At 34.9% G+C, this 21,486-nt stretch overlaps 1 protein-coding gene across 1 annotated transcript in view; it reads right to left on the bottom strand.

Annotated features, from left to right (window-relative positions):
• The window catches only part of LOC117168023 (nucleolysin TIAR-like), a 1,157,331-nt gene extending 1,141,272 nt beyond the window's left edge, over nt 1–16,059 (bottom strand). The window contains exons 1-3 of the mRNA XM_033353341.1: nt 15,956–16,059; nt 13,321–14,639; nt 12,689–12,998 (exon numbers count right to left, since the gene is read on the bottom strand). Coding sequence (XP_033209232.1) covers nt 12,689–12,940 — 252 coding nt within the window. The 5' untranslated portion in view covers nt 12,941–12,998; nt 13,321–14,639; nt 15,956–16,059. The remainder of the gene's footprint in view (nt 1–12,688; nt 12,999–13,320; nt 14,640–15,955) is intronic.
• Nucleotides 16,060–21,486: the final 5,427 nt, after the last annotated feature.

Here is a 21,486-nt window from a genome sequence, read left to right as displayed (position 1 = left end):
ACGCCAATTAGCACAAATGGTAAGTTCCGACAGTGCCTACAAGTGTGCCTACTGGCCGCTAGATGGCAATACCGGTTTCATATGTATACACCTGGTACAGATACCCTCTTTCGTTTCGAAAGTTTAGCTTGCGCCACAATAATCTTTTAGCGAAGGATAGTAAGTATATACTCGTAATACTGTTCGGGGAGGCACATAACTCTCACCAGAACACCTGGAACTTTTAATGAAAAATTTCTTTATGATTTTATAATATTCAAAACGCTGTAACCAAGATCAATACAGAGCTCACCAATGAATTCCTTGTTGAAATTTACTTCAGGAATTACACTGACCTCTTGGAAAACTTTGTTAATTTCAAATAACCTCTAACTGACCTTGAACGTTATAATTTACCTATGCCTTAGGTACGTACCTAAACGTAGAATTTTCCGCTCTATCGATTTCAGTTAAAAAAAGGGGGTTTACATTAAAAAAACAAAGTTGACCTTCAAAAAGCCATGAAGGTCAACTTCAAGTTCAAAATGAAGATCACCATTAAATTCCTCGCTGAAATTTACTTCAGGAATTACACTTACCTGTTAGAAAACTTTGTTAATTTCAAATAACCTCTAACTCACCTTCAACGGTACAATTAAGATATGACTTGGGTACGTATATAAACCTAAAATTTTCCGCTCTATCGATTGCAGATGTAAAAAAAGGGAGTTTCCACCTGAAGAAACAAAGTAGATCTTTAAAAAGCCATGAAGGTCAAATTCAAGGTCAAAATGAAGGTCACCTTTGAATTCCTCGTTGAAATCTACTTTAGGAATGACCTTCACTTTGTTGAAAAATATTTTACCAGAGGAAATATCCAACCATCCCGGGGCTTTTTAGACACCCTGTATATACTTTGTATACGGTTGAAAAAATTATATGTATAATTAGCATTTGTTTTATACAACAAATTTTTACAACAAATGTGAATTACATATAATATTTCCAACTATATTTGATTATGCTACCTGGGCAATCACCTTGTAGTCTCATAAAATAAATCGCAAATTTTTTTGCTAGTTAAGTTATTATGGCAGATAAATTAATTGCTTTTACGTAGTTTGAATAACTTTAGCTTGTTTCATTGTATAATATTGACATTTAGTGTGTATCCTTAAAAATTATATAAATTAAAAATTACACTAACAAATATTATTTAACTTTTTTGAATGCGTTATATTTATTATTTCACTTTATTTTTCAAATTCCTTGTAGCAACATTCGAAACATGTATTTTGAGAACGAGTAAGAAAGCTTAGCTTAACGTTAGAGTATCATTTGGCGATTATGCCTGTATCTTGATTACATGAATTGAAATGAGCGATCATTTAATTTAAATTTTACAGTACCCAACATACATTAAAACCGATAGGTACTTTTATGTATCAATATCTTACACTCTCGAGAGTTAACTCGAGTTTCTCTTGCATCAAATTTCTCACACAGGTTTCGAAAAATTAAGATATGAAATTTCACAAGATATCGGAAATTATTCTTATTGTTAGAATTCGTAATAAGTTCTGCTCGTCATGCTCCCGACGTCGAAACATTTTACGACTCTTCGAAATGCTCTTCAATAACGAGAATAACGATCTACACGAGACGTGTTCAGGGAGGCCCTGATGTACGTCCGCGTATATTTCTGGGGTAGATTGGGCGAAAATTTCAAACTGACGGGATCAATATGCATTTCACGCTGGCACGTTCATTGTACGTGTATGGCTTTAAGCAACAATATGCTCTACTCATAACAAGCGTATTTTATTCGTGGCGAAGAGTCGTTGGACTGGGCAAGCGAATGCAGAAATGGAAAGGGGTGAGAGGCTTTTCATACTGGGATGAGGAGAGCCTTCAGACACTAGATGGCTGCTTCTATCCCATCACCCGAGGAATTGAAAATCTCTGCAAGAAATATTATTCTATGCAATCCGTTAGGTGATTCTTGAGTTTCGCTTTTTCACACAAGAATCGATGAAATACTCTATGAATGACAGAAGTCACTCGATTCAACTAAGAACTTTTTTCAACTTATGACTAATTTTTTATCAAAAAAATCACGATTATTTATTAATTTTCCCAATCATTCACTGTTATATCGTTAAACTTTGAAAGATAACCCTATCAGATTTGTTTTTTTTTTAATTTCTCTGAGCATGTTAAATATTAAATGGAGGTTTTAATATCTGAATCTGTTAGAACACTAAAAATGGCGTGTTTATTTTTCACTGTCCGAGTGAAAAATGAAAAAGGTTCCGTGCAACTCTTTGCTCTCCAGTCTGAAAATCACTGTTATAAAATGAATTGGTTGTAAGCCGATCCACTGCGGTATATTTTTTCAGAAATTAATTGGTTTTTGAAATGAAATAGTATATTGGTGCTCGATTTGATATTCAAAAAGAAATCGATTATCTGCGAAAATCAGTGAAACCGTTTTGCAGTTTTATGTATTTTATTCCCTAGTCCATGCTGTACCCATAATAAGACTCAGTTCGGCTTGTCACACCGAAAGCGACAGTTTGAAAGTTCGATTTGTGCCTTTTAGACCCCTGTGGGGTAACAACGTTACAAAAATTGATCTGGAGAGAAATACAAAACGTAAGTAAGTTCTCCATTTACATTTTTTTCTTGTGTCCAATAATAAAATTTAAGGAGAGATTGTGCGACGCGAGAGTAACTTTGATTAACATGTTGTACTTTCTTCATTTTATAGAAATTTCTCCCCGGAAACATCCATCGACAGAGACGGATCGTGAAGCAAGGCCTCTCGAGTATCACAGGTAAAAAACTATATATTTGTAAAAAAAAGTATAATAATATGCTTTTCCAACTAAATTTTTAGAATCGAAAGTTAATGTTTTTCTGATTTTTATTTTAGATTTGAGTTTTGAGTTAGTGAAACCTCTTTTGCGGAGACGTTTAGAACAGCCGGGAATTCATGCTCCCTTGCGTATGAAACAGAAGAATTTCTCACGTACGACGAGATTCCCGAAGTTCAAGATCCTCGTGATTTAATAGCTGATAATGAACTAGCAAAGCACACGCGATGTGGATATTGTCATCATTCTCTTGATCGAAAAACGTAGTACAAATGTCTGTGTTGTAATAGAGCCTTATGTCATGAACACACAGCGAAACTGTGCCAATATTGCGCACACTGAAATAAGAATTGTATTTCAGAAAATGAAATAAACTTGTTTTTAACGCATTTTCTTGTTCTTTTTTATATCATTTTATACATATTGCATGATTTTGAATCAAATAATATTTTTAAAGGTTTTTCAATTTTTTGCAATTTTCACATAAGAAAATAATTATACTTTATGGAACCAATAATTATGTCGCCTTTATCATCTAAAAGTGCGACTCTTTATCTTTTGAAATCACGCAATATAAATACTTTCATCGTTATTTAACTTAGATTTACATAATTTTGAAAACAAACATTCACTAAGATTTTCTAAACAAATTTTTTTTTTAATTCAGATACAATTTTCATTTTACAGTATTTCTTGTGACAGTGTCTTTTAGAGCACAAAAACAGCTTTTCAGTAAAAAAAGTTGACTTTAATTGACCTATTTGTTGCTGAGATACAAGCCTGAGAAAACGGGCCGGGTATTTTTGACCCCCCTGGGGTAACGACGAACACTAAAATACAGGGGGTAACTGAGGGTTAATTCCCAAATGTTAAATAGTACTTCCATCAAAGGCGGTTAATATTGTATTCAAGGTATAGTGCATTATACCTTCTGTGCATCTACTTAAATAAGTTGTTTCTTGGTAACATGTAGTACAGAAAATCATATTTAAAAATGATTTCTCAAGGTGTCTTCTAAGTTTCTGGAAGAAAATTCCGTGAAAATTTCATTTTTTTTCAAGTATCTCAAATTTTTCCAGGTTAATTTTTCCACAGCAAGAAGCAATTTAAGTAATTGACATTTTTAAACGATCACTTGAAATATTTAAGTGTACAAATTTTCGAGTTCACTATAAATCAGTTTTCTTAGTTCTTCTGAATATTTATATGTGTTAAAATGGCACAATTGGTATTATATGTAAAAGTAAATAACCATGTTGTTGTTTTTTTAAAGCAACTTTGTTTAAGAATAAGTAATTTCTTAATGATAAAAGTTTCTAAGATATATGGGAAAAATGCAGAAGGCGGTTGTCCTTGGGTCGCTCCGTGTTCTTAGGGTCCACGAGGCTTTTGCTGGATCGTCGTATTGATTCCTTTACAGACTGTAACCACCTATCTCACGGTTGTGAGACGTGGTTATGGCTGACATTTTACCGCGATTTCGCTGGAAGCGGGTGCAATTTTTCAGATTAGCACCCGCTCCCGGCGAAATCCTGCGGTTGTCCTTATGACAAATTTTTAATTATATATATCTGTCTGTGTGTGTTTGTGTAATAAATATTGAACTAATGAATCTGCAACTGGAATCGTTGAATATTGAACCAAGAAGATAAATTTTTAGTCTAAAAGATTAATGTTTTACCAAAAATAACAAAATTTAAACAAAATACATGAATTTAAAAAAAAGTGTTTAATATTCGACTGAAAAAGTTAAATTTTTAATTAAAAATAATGGCAGTTAATTTTTTATTGGAAAAAATAGTTAGATTTTAATCCAAAAAGAAGAATTATCAACCAAAATTATGAGTCTTTAACTAACATAGTTGGGTTTTAATCCAACAACATTAATTTTTTACCAAAAAAGACCAGTTTCAAACAAAACAAATTAATTATCAACAGAATAATTACAATTTTAATTTTTTTTAAATTGTTTGAAAAAAATAGTTCAATCTTCAACCTGAACAGTAAATTTTTAAACAAAATAGGTTCTGATTTAAAATGAAAAAGAGTGAAATTCTATAAAAACAAAAGATATCAACTAAGAAAGATTTTTCAGTCAGAGAACAAAAATGTCACCAAATCTGTTACATTTTTAAACGAAATTCTTTTTCTACAGAAAAGGACGGATTTTCAACAAAAGAACAAATTTCCAGTTAACTAATTAAACCTTCAACTCTTCAAATTCCTTGACTCTAAACAAATTTTTTTGATATTTTTAGGTTACTCCACGTGTATGACAATATCTTCACGAATCCAAGTTTTCCAGGTGATTAGACATCCTGTTTCTTGAATAATTTTCTAATTTTGACAGATATATACCTTGCTTTAAAGATTAAAGAAATGTAATACTATTAATTTTTAATTTAGAAAAATTAATTACTTGACGAATTGCACACATTTTATCTAAGTAACTTTAAAAAGGTATACATTTGAAAGAACTCGCCAAAGAGAACACGCCAAGGAGAGAGGAAGGGAAAAAGCTTTACAAAAAATGGATTGCAATTCGACTTTACGCGCATTATTCCGTAAAAAGAATAATAGAGTTCGTGGATGAACAGCAAACTCGCTTCTGTGAATTTGCATGTATTATAGCACATTTTTTGACCTTCCGTTTTTTCTCTTTTCCGAAACAGGACCACTTTTTCCAAAATTTATATCGAACAAGCTCGTTTTATTCAAATAGGCGTTTGACCTTTAATACAAAATCAAGCTTTTCTCCATTTCGAAATGTTTCAAAATTCACTACTAAAAAGTGAACCCCGGGAAATAAGTCTTTTCCAAATATTTTGACTGTCCAACTCAGATCAAAATGATCCAGCTTTGCGCATCAAAGATTGATCCTGACAATTAATAGTGTTCGCCTTCAAAAAGTGTTTCTTTGGATCTACCTAGTTCAAATTCTCACTTCTCGTTAATTTAACAATTCCCTAGTAACAACAGGAAATTTTCTAGATAATTATGAATTTCTAGGTTGGCAAAAATTTACATTTTCCTACATTGTTCTATAAATATAAATCTGAAAATTTATATACTTTTCTTTCTAAACGCGTTTTTTACATTAACATTCGGAGGATTCACAATTTTCGAGAAACCACAGGGAATTTTTTAGAAAATTTCGATTTGCGGGGTAAGAGACAAATTCCAATTGTTTTATGTTGTTCTAAAACTGTTTCTACAGTTCTGTTTATCTAGTTCTAGCTCCAAGTTTTGAAGGCCTTAAAACTTCTTAGAGCAAACAAGGAAACTAAGGAAAAATAGAGAAGAAAGCTAAAATCCTAATTTACAATATTCCAATCGTATACTTATTTAACACATATCACAGTTTTCATCTAAATAAAAACGAAGAATAGATGGTTTAAAAGTCATAACTGAAACTCTGAGACGGAAAATTTCTACATATAGGGTGAAGGCATTAATTATATCGAGGACGTTCCTGTTTTCAATTTCAAAGATGAAATTTTTTGCATTTTTATGATTCTTTAAATTTACACTTGATTTTTATGTTTTGGAGGCTAATTTAATATTTACTGAATGTATCCTAGTATATACAAACAAAAGGTTCGTTACATTTTTTTGTATGAACGTTTCGTTCATTTTACAAAATGAAAATGTATAAAAACAAATAAATTCACGCAAAGGAATTGACACATTTACCCAATTTGGTGGTAAACGTATCTTTATTCAAAAGTATTAGATAAGAAAGGCTATGGAAAAAATGTTACGGAAATAAAAACGTATCAAAAACGATTCGAGCCTGTTACTATTCAGCGGATAGAATTGTTAATACTAGGTCATATTTTATCGTCGAAATTATCCTAAAATGTTGAAATAACAAGTAGTTTGAAGTAGCGAGCTTGATAACTAGATTCAATATTAATCCTACATGCATGGGTGCATAAACGTTTAATTATTTCCGCGGCAGTTAATTACATTTTGTCGTCCGCTCTTCTCACACCTGAATACACATAATGCAATGTGCATAGACATCTTCATGGTTCGATAACTCCTCGCAAAAGTTTGAAAACTGTGGAACAAAGCTCTTGGCGCGTTCAAACTCAAATTAACATTATATAATAATGTGAGAGAAAACATCTGGCTTAGGTTAATTTCTATCTACCTTCTCTTTTGATTTACAATTCCCATTTTCTCGCCTTTCTAACATGTACGAATACTCCGGGATCGATAATTTATAATTATATTATGCAGAATGAGCTCACTCTTCTTATCTCGCGATATTGGAGTATCTTCTTTCATTCAAGCCCTTTGCATCTCAACTGCGAATATAACTTGGATCTGAAAGGGGAGAACAATGTTCCCCTTGTGATGGTATGAAAAATCAACTAAAGTAGAAAGAAGAAAAACAATGAGGGTTCAACCCCTGAGAAGTAATTACTATTAGTCTGGATAAAATTACACTCTAATGTAATATAATTACTGAAATATGGAAGTATAATAACGACGAAATGCATTATCAAAACATTAAAGTTCTGAAGGAGTATAACGATATGAGTATTTGCATTTACGATGCAATAAACCATAGAATAATTGGCATCATTAAGTTTGCGAGAAATCGAACCTCCAGTCTCGTTTAAATGAAATAACAGAAATGGTGCATTTCGAAACATGTTACTCATGAACACATAAGCGATAAGTTTAATTAAAACGACTCACCTCTTTTGCAATATAGTCATAATTTAATATTCAAGACTGCGACCTTGCTCTTAAGCGCTCTAAATTCTCAATGTATTTACAACCTTTAAAAATTTACTTCTTTAGTTCGAAATAACTCAAATTAAAAAATCTATATATTGTAAAGAAAAGATTGATCGTAATGGAACTTTAAATTATATTGATAAATGGAGAATATATTCTTTCAATTTTAATTAATAATAATGTACGTTCTAAGCTTCTGGAGACAGTTTTTATTTGAAGTATTCAGTCCCTCTCTCTCTCTCTCTGTCTGTTCTAATCACGATTTAGAAAACACATTTAAAAGGTAAATCGATTTTTTTCAGAAAAAAAGTAAATAAGAGCAATTGCGTTTCTGCAACGGAGAAAAGTTTTCCTCTGGCAAGGAAGCACATAGTGATGGTTCAGTAGAAACAGCCTGTTTGAGTCAGGCTGGCGCTTCGGTTACAAGTATACCTACAGTGAGAATGGCTCACTGCCAGATAAGAATTCTGTTATTGCTGAACTTTCGTTTTATTTCCAGCCTTATTCTGATACGTAAGAGAGCAGTTGTTTATAAAAAGAAATTATTGAAGTTAAAAGCTACATTTGCATTAGGGCTGTCCAAAAAACGCTTTTCGAGCTACAGAGCAAAACAGCTAATTTGAATATTTATCAGGACTCTTTAAACAATTTTTCATTGTTTGAAAAAATGTAAATTATTAATTAATGTGAATTGACCTTGTTAGTAATAACAACGGTCAAAGTTATTTTACAGTGTGGCTGATATTTCAATACTGAATATATATATTGAAATATAATTGTTTGTCTATTTTTAAAATTGCTAAAAATTGAACCAGAGATATCAACTTTCTTTTTAAATTAGTATCTTATGCTACGTTTTTTTGAATAACTAGATAATTTTGATATATTCCTATAAAGTTTAATAAATTTCTATTTCGTTAAACGATCTTTATTTGCTCAAGCAGTTTTTTTTCGATAACTAAATAAATGAAATAAAATAGAACACATACAATTAAGTTTATGACTGAATAGTGTATATAAAGAATAAATTCACTACTTTTTAGTTGTTTAAACAAATATAATTTGTTAAAATAATTGCGATTCAAAAAATAGTTTAAAAATTATTATTAATTGTATTTCTTCTATTTTATTTCATATTTTTGCTACCGAAAAATAACTACTTGAGCAAATGATAATTGTTTAAACAAATAGAAATTGGTTAAACATTATAAGAAATTTTTTAAAATGATGTGATTATTCAGCAAAAAGTAGCATAGGATACTAATTTGAAAAAGCGGAAATCTGGCCTTTGAAAAACTGGAAAAATTTTACTTTGAAATAAAAATATCGGGGAAAACTAAACTACTATATATTTGATTGAAGACTTCAAATTATACCAATTTAGTTCAAGGCAGAGGGGCTTAAAATACTTTTTATTTACATTTTTGAACCCAGAAATCTCTAATTGATTTGTCTATAACTGAAAAACAGAATTGTAGACTAATTGCAGGCTCTCGCGTGATAGTTTGTAATCGAACTCAAGTTCTGAAAAACTCAGGTTGAAGTCTGGTAATCGAAAGAACCCGAGGGCTCGCTAGAGGCCGTCATAAAATTTTACAAATGAGGGTCCCGGAGCAGTATCGGACAGGAGAAAATACGTATAAAAACAAAGAAAAGGCAGGCATAAAAATGAAAGTAAAAAGGAGAGCACCGAAGCATCCTGCTCTGCGTTACGCTGGGCTTGGACCGCAAACACAAACAAACACCGGGTCATACTCACCAAGTAACAAATGTGGGGCATTTACATTCAGTACCGTACCTACCCCTTCTCCTGCTCACTCCAGACTTTTTGACACAACTCATGCTCTCTATTTTTTTTTCGCTATCCCCCTTTTTAAATTCTCACTCACTCAACCAATACGCATACAAACACTACTTTCCTCTCAAATTTACGTCCCTCTCTTATGTGTACTGCTCCGGAGCAAATCAGACGTGTGTCATTGCATTATGTATAGATGCTGTACGATCCGTGGTTCGCATGGCTTCTCGGCACTTGCAAAGTTTCCCAGTTTAAATTTTAATTTCTACTTAATCGATGACTCCATATGTAGCGTCCACATATAGCAATGTTTATTGTCATATGAAAAGTTCATTTTTAATATGAAAGAAATTGTAGATAAAAGATTTAATTAAAACGTATATTGGACAGACATATCTTTTACTGTATGGTTTTTATTTGCGAAACTCGTTCCAGGCTGAAGTACGAACTTTTTGAATAAAGGCAAACAACAAAATTTTAATTAATTTTAAAAAACAGACAATAATAAAATATAAGTACCAGTTTTTCTAAAAAATATACAATAAAACAATTACCGTGGAAAATAATGATGATAAAATAATTGATTGAGCGTCATTATAAGGTGATTGCAATAAGTTACAAGTATCTTTATATAGTGATATATATCCTTAAAAACAGGATCGCCACTCTAATGTCGTTAATATTGCGACTTCCGGAATTGAAATGTCGATCTCACAATAATGTGATTGAAGGGGAGAATATCCTTGGAAGTATTTCAATTATAAGTATCTTATTCCCAAGCAGAGAAAAATCTTTCTACTGCCGTTTTTATTTCGAAGATTTCGCGAAAAGCTTATTTTGACAATAGGCGGCAGCTTGAGGTAATAATATTCTTCCCTCTGGGCAGACAAAGAGAGAAAATGAGGAAAGGAGTAGATCTTGCTGTCGAGCCTCGAAACACTGGAAGCTGGTTTTCTCCCTTTAGCTTTTCTACAGGTCTTTTTTCAGCCTGGCAAAAAAAGCATTGTAATGCACGGAAGACCTTCGTGCCGTGTTGGTACGACTGCCATACTTGTACACTAGGGTTCTGACTGTACTCTTTTGATATTCCGACGAAGCAGGCGAGTGGCGTGTAGTAATGAAATCATCACCAGGGCTTTGATCTTCACCCCGCTTACCCAATCCCACCATGACGTCCACCCCTGCCACGACAGAACCCTCTCGCCCACATTGCAATGAACAGGAATTTCTCAACGTCTCGCACGCTGCTATATTTCCAACCCTCGACCTATATGAAACAAAATGAAATTTCTTAATTACGGCAAGTTAAGTGGTAACGCTTGTCAGAAAGCATTTACATTCTCTTCTTTAAAATAAATGAAGTCTTTATCAGCATATCTCGAGAGCCTAGGACATTCACACCTATCGAAAGTATTTTGTTATTTAGGTTTCAACATCTTAAAAGGAGAAACCTTAAAAATTATTTTTTAAATAAAAAAACAATCAGTTGTTCAAACAACCTTTTAAACTAAATTTTTATATCGGAAAATCTTTTTAACACCTCTAGAATTCAGATTTCTCTCTAATTTCGTAACCTAAAATTCTGTACTCATGTACAGTAAAATAAGATAGTATGTAGAAAATTTTAACCGTGTGGAAAGCACTTGAAAGAAAAATAAGGTTGCATAGACAGAAAAAAAACGGTACAAAATATAATGAAATTACAATCTAGAGTGTAAAATGGGATTTTAATTTTAAATGCACTGCAATCCTTGATCGATATCATAATTACTGCACGTCGCAAAACAATGGTTTCGAATATGCTTTACTAATAAAAGCGTAACATTTAATTTACTAGGACTGTTAAGAATCCTTTTTCATGTAAATTGTTATTTTTAAAGGTTAAATGATGAACTTTAGTGGCATAAATACTGATGCAGTTTTTAAAGCTGCTTCAATTTCCAATGCTGAAAAAGAGTTGATTGCCATGCCCACTAGTGTCATAACTCATGGGAGTTTAAAAACTTGGATTATTCATGGTTCCAAAAGCGAATTTCATGAGCGTTATAAAACTCATGTGCAACATTGGAAAATTGAAAAGTTTAGTACTATTGAACAAAATATTCTAGTAACGGTTTTGATTGGAAAAAGTAATAGAATCTATAATTTTTGTTAATCTCTTACAGTAAAGAAACCAATAATGCAGGTACAATTGTCTTCGTGCAGATACACCATCATGTCTCGTATACATATATCCAAAGTGTATCGAGCAACAGGGACTAACAGCCTTTAATTAATAAAGTTACGTGAGCAGCCCTCAAAGTCTTCCCGCCCCTTCTTCCGTTCTTCACGTTATACCAAGACAGGAGCAGTTTCCCTCCCTTTAGAAGTTAGGTATCTCGTCTTTTCTTCGCTTTCTTCCTCCTTCATTCTCGAGAACAAGCTATCAAGCCATCTTTAACTCTCTATCCTAGACATTTATTAGTCTTACCTATTATATGGTTTTCATTTCAATCAAAACTTCGTACAAACAAAACCCCTCCCTTCCATTCTTAGTAAGAATTACTTCTTATAGATTTAATTTAACTGATTATACATTAAAATCCAAATATTTACCAGAATAAGAAGGTAACGATAAGCAGGGGATGTGAAATTTTCCTTTTAAATTTCATTTCACACCTATCCTGATAACTGATGAGTCGCTTGAGAACTAGATGTATCTTTCCTTCTGGATGGCAAGAAGGCGCCAAAGGAGGAGGAAAACCACGTCAAACACCCCGCACTGCCAGACTTTGGAAATTAAGCCACGTTCTCTCTGCCAACCACGGCAAGCCATGGACCATGTTTCGACTATGGCATATCCTTCGCCGAGTTATAGCTCGCTAAAGAAAATTGACTTGAATCCACGCCAGGATAATAAAATCTCTTCGCAACACGGGATATGGTGAGGGCACTAGCAAAAAGAAATCAAAAGAAGACACATGACGCGTGTGCCTTTGCAACCTGAGAAATTACTAAACAGAAACTATTCTCTTTAAGACAATGTCTTCCAGTTTTCATCACTTGCTTGTGATTTTCAAATAATATGAAAACAATTTCACTACATTCCTCATTCACATCTAGGTTCTAAAATTACACTAATTGTACCCTAATAAAATTCAAATTTCTAAACTAATAAAATCATAATGATTCATGATGTTTATTTTTTTTTCTGCATCTATGATTAAGACATGTATGCACATATGAAGAGTTTAATCAAGAACCCACAGCCAACATGTAAACAACTAAAAAGATCATGTCTAACCTTGTTCGGTGTAGTAGCCTGCTGTTGCGGCGAACAGCTGGTACTATGAACAGTGGGCTGATTGGTCGTCACAGGTACGATCCCTTGATGGTTGAGATGATTGAGCTGGCTGATCTGCTGTGGTGGTGGCGGCTGCTGCACCGGATTCTGGTTGGTGGGTTGCAGCTGCTGATGGTGCGTTTGGTGGACCGGATGAGACGTCTGATGGTGCGTCGTGGGGAAAGTCGGCACCGTGAACGGAACAAACAGCATCGGGCTGCCGAGGATGTGCGCACCACCTCCACCCACTGCGCCCGTCTCCTCCCTACACCTTTGTTTGGTTCGTTTTTTGGTTTTTGTTTCTAATTACTTCGCCAACGCCTCGCCGCACAATCTTACTTCACCGGGCTACTTTCAAATATGTCTTTATATTTTCATTTTAAGTTAAATCATTTTTCCGAACAAGAAGAAGCAGAAGAAGTAGCAGAAGTAGGGAGAATGCGCGATTATCGCGTTGACTTTTTATTATTTATTTTTTATTTGATATTATTATCTATGATTTGATAACTATTACTTTTTATCTTGATTCCTTATTAATTAAAAAAATTTGCTTCTACAAAAGTAACTGTCTTAAAATGTGTCAAACGTTTTACCTGCACTCTGGCCCCAGCCCCTGGTGCTGGGGATGGGCGTAGGGGGTGGCTCGGATGGAGGTGGTGGACGCCACCCTCGCTACCCTCAGCGATAGACCGCCCCGTTGGCTGGTAAGCTGGACCGCTGTGGGTGGCTGCTGATGGTGGTTGATATGGGCACAGCAACAGGCGCGACAGCTGGCCCCTTGAAGCTGCTGGTTCGCTGGGATGCCTTGGATTAGATGAGCACTTGTGGGGCCCCTGGGCCCCGTGGAAGAATGAGAACACGGATACACTCCAACCAGGCAACCCACCACGGTAGCCTCGGGGCCCGATGCACTTGGAGCCAAACTGCCCGATGACGCGGCCACCCCAACTTCCCTTGTTCCCCTGCAAGCACTGCACCACTGCCCCCGTCCACGCGTACCGTTGATAACTTCTTGTTGAAGACACCGGCTACTGTTGTCACTAATGTTCACGGGAGCCTGGACCGCTTGGATCTGGCCCTCTTTTCGCTCTCGATTGCCTGCGGGTGGGATCTTGCCTTCTTCTCTCCAATTCACTTATAAATTACACTAAATCCTCGAGATTCAATGTTATCCTTGGGTGACGAATCTAGATTGATTGACTCTCGGAACAAGTTGCTACTTAATATTTCCAGAGTCTCTAACCAAGCGAGAATGCTCTGCTAACTTGGAACAACTTGCAGATAATCTTAAGTTGGTTTGTTAACTGTAACTAAATTTCAAGGACGAACTTTGGAGAACAGTTACCCGCAAAAAGGTAACTTGAGACCTTAAATCGGTGCCTATATTTAAACTGTTCTGAAATTCTTAAGTGCAGATGTTGAGGTTGATCTCGACGAAGACTCCGTAAAAGGAGAGCGAATAGAGTCACTTAAACTTTATTCGACCCGGAATATGATGCCCCTTCACCACGTGCTCGACGCAAGCGTCTCCTATTTTCGTTACTGTAGAAGGAATCCTTTAGGTATATATACTTTTATTTACGTTTACAGCACATTCAACAGTTTAGTTATGACTTGTGAAACGCTTCTGGTCGACAAATTTGTGATTCGTCGTCGTGCCTCGAGAGCAGTTGTTGCGGAAGAGCAGCAGCAGCACACTTCTCCGACTCTTATTAAATATTAAACTGAGAGCTCGTGGCTCAACAAGTACACAAGGACTGCTTTTTGTGTGCAGTACGTCGGAATCTCCGATTTCGCGTCTTCTTCAGTAACCACGACTTAGACTTAGAGTAACTCTGATCGCGTTTTTATCATTATCACAATTTGAACTTGTCTCAAGATAAAAAGTTACTTCCTATCGCACTGAATTTATCTGAATAATCGAAAAAGATTCAATTAATTTATAAGACAAACTTGCTAATAGCGCCCTCAATTTCTTTCTCTTTCAAAGATACATTCTCTTGTAGAACAGGCCTAGTCTTTGCTCTCGCAGAATTAAGAATTCCCTAACCCCTAGATCAGCCACGCGGAGTCTGCATGCCTGATCTCTTTAGAATACAAGAATCGGATGGGTCGAAGAATTTAATTGGCATCTGATATCATGCCTTGCAGTAGTGCAACTTTCTCTAATGATTCTGATCAAATAGAGCGATAATACTTCCGTCGCGAAATTTGTTGCAATATTGCACGTTCTGTGGCGAGCCTGAGAAAGACAATGACGAAAAAGGTTCAAAAGGAGGGTTGAAGCTAACCTGTAATGTCGGAAGGTCGCTCGGCGACTGACTAGCACTTCCGCTCTGGCTGTTGTGCGATTCAGAGTGGGGGATACCTCGTTGGGTTGTTGTGTGTAGGGGTTGGTTCGTGGCGGCGTTGGTTGTCGGCTCGTCGATGTCGGTGTCAGTGAGCTGGTTGTGCTTGCGCGCGGGAAACGAGACCACGACTGTTTTGAGCACGCCGGTTAGGCCACGCGAAATCGTGAACAGTTTTATTCATGGGTTTCCTATACACGCTACTCTTCTAGAGTGAAGATACTTCTTTAGAACTGCTATCTGCTGCTTGAAAGTCCGGAAGTCGGTAAGGCTGGGAGCAGGACTGCAAGAGATCAGATATCAGACTAAAGATTTGTTTTATCAAAGGAAACGAATTTTCAGACCTATGGTCAGAGTAATGCGTGATATTTCCGGAATGGTTTGAAGAAGATGTACGATTATAAGAACAAGAACTTTAGATTTAATCCATACAAAAATATAATTTGTGTGCATGTAGTAATTATACGGGTTGAGAATTTAAGAAAAAATTTATGGGAAATATATCTTGTGTATCGATACTCAGATATCCATGACCATAGTGTATTGTCTCGGAAACATAAATTCATCTACGAAAAAAGAACGTTTCTTTGTCGCTATCAGGGTAGAAGTTTTGAAAATGAGACGATGGTTTAATCAGAATTCCATGAGTACCGATTTGTGAGCATTTATATATAAAAAGAGAAATAAGATATTACCGCGATTGTTCTTAGAGAATATGTCCTGGGAAAAATTAGTTTTTATATGCCTAAAGGATTAATTAGAGAGATAAAGAGATGCGAAGAGAAAGAACATTGAAAGCGATTAACATGTAAATAAAATCATCTGACTTTTGATGTTGCTACTTTCAAGCACTTTTATGGTCCCGATATTATTTTCCAACCTTATACAAACCGGCAGCGTAACACAAGGTAATTAGTCTGCTCGCAAAAAGCAGACAACAGCCACTAAAACTAGAATGCACCACTTAATTTTCAATTTTAAAACTCGTAAGATTTTTTCTGACTTCACTTCACAGACCCACAGGATGGATAAATTCCAAACAATAGGACACAGCACTAATCGTTGATTAATTCATTTATCGTCGTTTCCCGAAAATTCGAGATTGCAAATCACTACGCGATATTATTTTATGATAAGCCTAGGTAGCTTGGTTAAAATTTCTTTAAAACTTGCCAAATTTGCATTAAATACACTCTTAGCACTGATAACTTTTGAGGTGACAAGAAACCTTTTTGTGATTGTACAGACACTCCCGATTGAATATAACTTGTGTCAGAAATCCTTGGGCACTTTGCACTGATTTTGTACGCGTGCGTGTCACTTTTGTACACGTGTGGCACACGTGTTTACGATGGATGCATGTGTATGTATGGGTTTGTGCCTTGTGAGAAGGTGGTGTTGGTTCACGAAGGACGGTTTAATATACGGACGGGCAAACGTACGTTGGATGAATACAGCTCGTGCGTTAGTTGGTTGTACTGAGGGATATCCGGGTTAAAGGGGTGGTGACTAGTGTACCTAGTGGCCTAGTGTATCTATGGGCTAAGCGCTGTGTCCTGCTCGTAGGTAGGCAGCGTTGAGACAAGAGCCGTGTATCGCAATGTATCGCGGCGGTGGCGGCGGCAGTGGTAGCGACGACGTCGACTGGAGGGGTTGCTTGGAGGGGTAGGTGGGGGTTAGCTCGTTCATCCGAGGTGGTGGTAAGAGAGAGAAGGGAACAGAGAAACAGGGGAAAGGAGGATGGAGGGAGAGAAGTAGTGAGGAAGAAAGACAGATTTCGAACAAGAGAGAAAGGAGAAAGAGAGAGAGAAAAAGAGAAAAGGCCCGACCGAAAAAGGATAGGTCGGAGGATCGTAAGGCAGGGCGCACAAAACTCTGACTGCAGAAACACGAGAGGAAATAACGCTTGTATCGCGACACTTACATCCACTGAGGTAGAAACCATTTATAAAAATCAAGATACTTGTCGAGGCGTTTAGAGATCCCTCTGAAACTCTTTTTCATTTTGTTAATACTCTAATGTAGTACAGAATGTTACTCATTATGATTTTTTATATATTTTTGTACATTATGAAATGAATTTATAAAGAGAAAGTAGTTAGGTTAAGTGCGTTGCACTTATAGGTGAATTTCAGATTGTTAAAATCTTGTGTTAAGATAGTCTTGTCGGGTAAGTACTCTTATTCCTGCAAACTGAAATAGAAGACAGTCATTGAAGTCATGTGTTACTTCTGCGCATCTCGAGTAAGAGAGCTTATATTCTAAATTATATTTTTAAATAATATTATGTTTCCAGACTGTAGAAAATATGTGCGAATTGATATCTTCTTTAGCCATGGTCATTAATTTTTGTTTGTAAACATGTACCTAACGTTTTTAAGGCGGTATGCTCATATCTGATACTTGAAACAAAAATTTGACATTAAAGGGAAGGCTGAAAATATTTAAGAGTTATGGAAGGTAAAGTAGGAAACACAGGTAATTTTTCCGTCTTGTACCGTGAGTATCAATTAAAAATTGCTTGCGGTCTGTAGTCACGAAAACAGATGGAAGGAAGAGTATGAGACCACAGGTTGGCTTAATAATTAAATCGTTGGCAGACTTTCGTGAACTTAACACTTTATTAGATACTCTTAATTATAATACATCTAATATCTTAAAAGAATATGAATATTTTTAGTTAATATCTCCGTTTTTATATTTATACAATGAAATAGACAAAGCACGCATTTTAATTGTTTAGCTTTCTTATTTTTTAAATTTAAATTTACTGAATAAAAAATTCTTATGCAATGCTCGATGTCATTGAGTTTATTTAGAACAAAATTAGAACTAACGTGTGGAACTTAATTAAAAGCATTGTGATTTTGTGTACAGAACGTACGGGAATTCAAATGACCAAATTTTTCAGTGGCTTGTTTTTTAATCAATTAGGAAGATTAACAGAACAGAGGAAATAGATTTACGTGACGGAGAAGTTTAATGCTGAGAGGACTTGCCAACAAAATCGTATTTCGTATTTTACCAGCTAATGACTGACGAACGAAACGGTAATGTATTCTACGTGGTACATCTGTTATGCTGCTTCTATTAGCATCTGTAATGTGTTCGGCAAGCGTCAACGTTAACGTATAAACCCATCAAGGTTTACGGTTGTGACTATCACGTGCAACCTATTGCGAAGGAAAGGAATTTAAGCGAAGTTGGCTAGAAATTTGATGTCCCTCTAACACAGAAAATATTTTAATAAACATTATTGCATTCACTCAGAAAGTTACAGAATTTTTATTTCACAGCTGTATGCATCAAATATAATCTATTTGCACTTTTCATCGTCCGACATGATATACCATGGCCAACCTATATTTGTAAAATGAAAGAGGGGAATGTCTAAATATCGTGAATGATATTTTTCATTAGTTATTAATCTGGGGGGTGGTATAATTATATGCTCGAGTTTTTTTTCAGGAAACTAAAGCTACTTCGTTAATCAATTTTACGAATGTGCAACTTATTGTACAAGTTCTTTGACTGAAAATACAACGCAATTCTCAAAAAATAGTACCCGGGATAAAGGTTTCTTTTTAAGCAAATGAACCACTGCTAATTTAATTACGCTAATATATTATTTTGTTGTTCCCTTGTCTCTCTAATCCGGAGAAAAACGTTTGATAACACCGGAAATTCCGTAGAGACGCAAAGAGTTGGTTCGCAATAACGGATAAGCGGAGCCATTGGGCAGTTCCACAGTGGATGTACCACTTCTGATGAGTCTGGACGATGCGATGGAGGGACAGGCTGTAGGGTCTCGGTATATTTATAATGACCCTATATGTATGCAAATGGCTGCATATCGTACGGACCTATTCCACTTGTAGGTGACAGAGGACCACACAGTGTGTGTGTGTGTGTGTGTGTGTGTGTTGCTGCTTCGTATGCCTCTGCGTATTCAGCAACACTGCGTGCTTGTGTTTATACAAGTACGAATAGGCATTTGTGTTGACTGATCGAAATGCATCGATTGCTCCCTGCACGATTGGACGTGCGTGCACATGTTTTACCTCTTTTTTCCATTTCTGCGCCACGTCAAGTGAAACAACAATGTCGTTCACTATTTTGACAATTTTCCTAATTCTAGCTTTTCATATAACAAAAAAAGGTAAAAATGAATGACTCTTCAATCCTCAACGCAGTTAATTTATTTTGTGTTTGATTGTTGACATATGACTGTAAAAGTGTTTTCAAAAAGTACAATAATCCCGATTACCTTTTTTTACGCAAAATTCTAAAGGAACTTAATCATTTTTTAATTTTAGAAATTCTTAAAAGAATAATTTCATAAAATGGACTTTAAAGTAAAAATTTTTGGAATTGAAGCATTCAAAATTAAAATTGTCAGTTTTGAACATCGCCAATTTTGTACTTTATCACAAACTGAAACTACTTCTAATTTGTTTTTTAAAAAGTAAAAGTAATACCCAAGAGCCGAGATCAAATAGAGGTTAAAAGCTTAATTATAAGTATACATTAACGTGGTGCAGAAAAACGTACTGTTTAAATGTTTATGGGCAACTGAAAATTTATATGGCCTAGATAAAATTAGAATGTGTGTATTTTTTCTTGTAGTGTTATTTTTCAGCTCGCTAAAAGCAATCGTTTCTCTTATGTAGTTAAATCCATCAAAGTACATTTTCTTTTTCAAGTTCGAGTTTTCATAAGAATTTATGAACCAATTTATTCCATCTTGAAGTTATTTGATCTCCGAGAGTTCAGAATGGATTTTGCTAACTTTTTATATTTCAGAAACATTATCTAACAATTGTACAAAAAGTAGAATTTTAACAAAATTTTAATATTTGCAGACTTATATAAGTATTTATATGTTTTACGCATTAATTAAGTTTGTGTGAAGTGAAATGTGTACAGAGCATACTTTAAGCATCTCAGAATGAATCTCGATAAAATCAACTCAAATGGCCAAAGATTTAACATAAAAAAATGGTTTGAAAAATATAGAAAACTGATAATTTCACTTTTCGTAGGAAAATAGGTGAAGCCTTTATGGCGAGTGCAATAAACCGCGCCTAGACGAACTTTTTTGGTGATTCGAAATATAAACTGAACCTAACAATAACACCTCAGGTCTCAAGTAATAAAGTTGTAAGGTGTAGCTCTCTAGGTAGAAAAGCGTAATAATAACAGGAACGAAGAGCGGATTAGTGAGCAGAGGCTAGGCCGGTGAATCCTTCGAGTAAAATTACACTTTTATCACTTTAACATTACTTTGTCAACAATTTTCAAAACATTTCAGCCAACTGAAAAATAAATCTACGAAAAATAGACATATGCTGATTTTACCTCGGCTATACGAATTTCCAGTCGCCTTTGAAGATTTAACTAATCGCCTTTTTTGGACCTCTTTATGGCCTTAGTTCGCACATTAATTGTAATTTTAATGATAATACGCTAATCTATGTAACTGCTATTCGCACATTTATACTCTCGGTCATATTAAATTTAAAATGATTTAATATTACAAATAATAAAATAAACACGCCAAAATTTGTATATGCCTTTGATACATATTGGCTATTTCACAATATTTAAAGTCCTTCTTTCCTTTTCAATTTCATATTTTGTCATATAATCTGAATCTTTAATTTAGTATTAAGAATACAATTTTTAAAATCGATTTAATAAAGGTGTAATGAATTTGCAAATGTTAAACGAGGGCATTGGAAAATTTATACTTTCCTGGAGATCCTAAATGAACACTATACGTATAACTAGCAATAGTCACACGTCCCAACGTGCATAAATTACAACGATAAACATGTTATTTATAGGATAGAGGGGAGGAGACATAAATTGGCTATGCTAATTTGTGCTGATCAGTGCGGAACCGCTTTAGGGGCTACACATAGTCGCCAATAAAGTTTATCTATCACTATAGTAGATTAAATAAAAATTTCACAAAATATAGATTCGTTGATATTAAGGATATGGTTTAGATTTTCTAAGAAGCCGAGTACTTAATCATAAAAAACCTGTTGTTCTAAAATTCTTTGAGACTACATTTTCTATAAATATAAGTATTTTATTTATTTATAATACAAATTGTATAGCTTGTTCGGAACCATGGAATATAAATATACGAAAGTTGCATTAATTGATGTTGTTGAGAATTTAACTTTTTGTGACCTAAGCGAGGACAATACCAGCTTTTCGACAAAAAATTACCGGAACAGACGTCAGTTACCCTCGGAAACTTGTTCTGTCTTCAAAGAACCCTGTTTTGTGGCTGAAAATCACAAAACATCTTGAATAATTACTGGCTTAGATATGTTTTGCAATTTTCTAAAAGTAGCTATCAGGAGGCCGAAGTGCAAAGGAAAGATGGGGGAAATAATT

Source organism: Belonocnema kinseyi, chromosome 2, assembly GCF_010883055.1.
Source record: "Belonocnema kinseyi isolate 2016_QV_RU_SX_M_011 chromosome 2, B_treatae_v1, whole genome shotgun sequence".
NCBI classification, from domain to species: domain Eukaryota; kingdom Metazoa; phylum Arthropoda; class Insecta; order Hymenoptera; family Cynipidae; genus Belonocnema; species Belonocnema kinseyi.
This window is presented reverse-complemented; position numbering and strand designations above follow the sequence as displayed.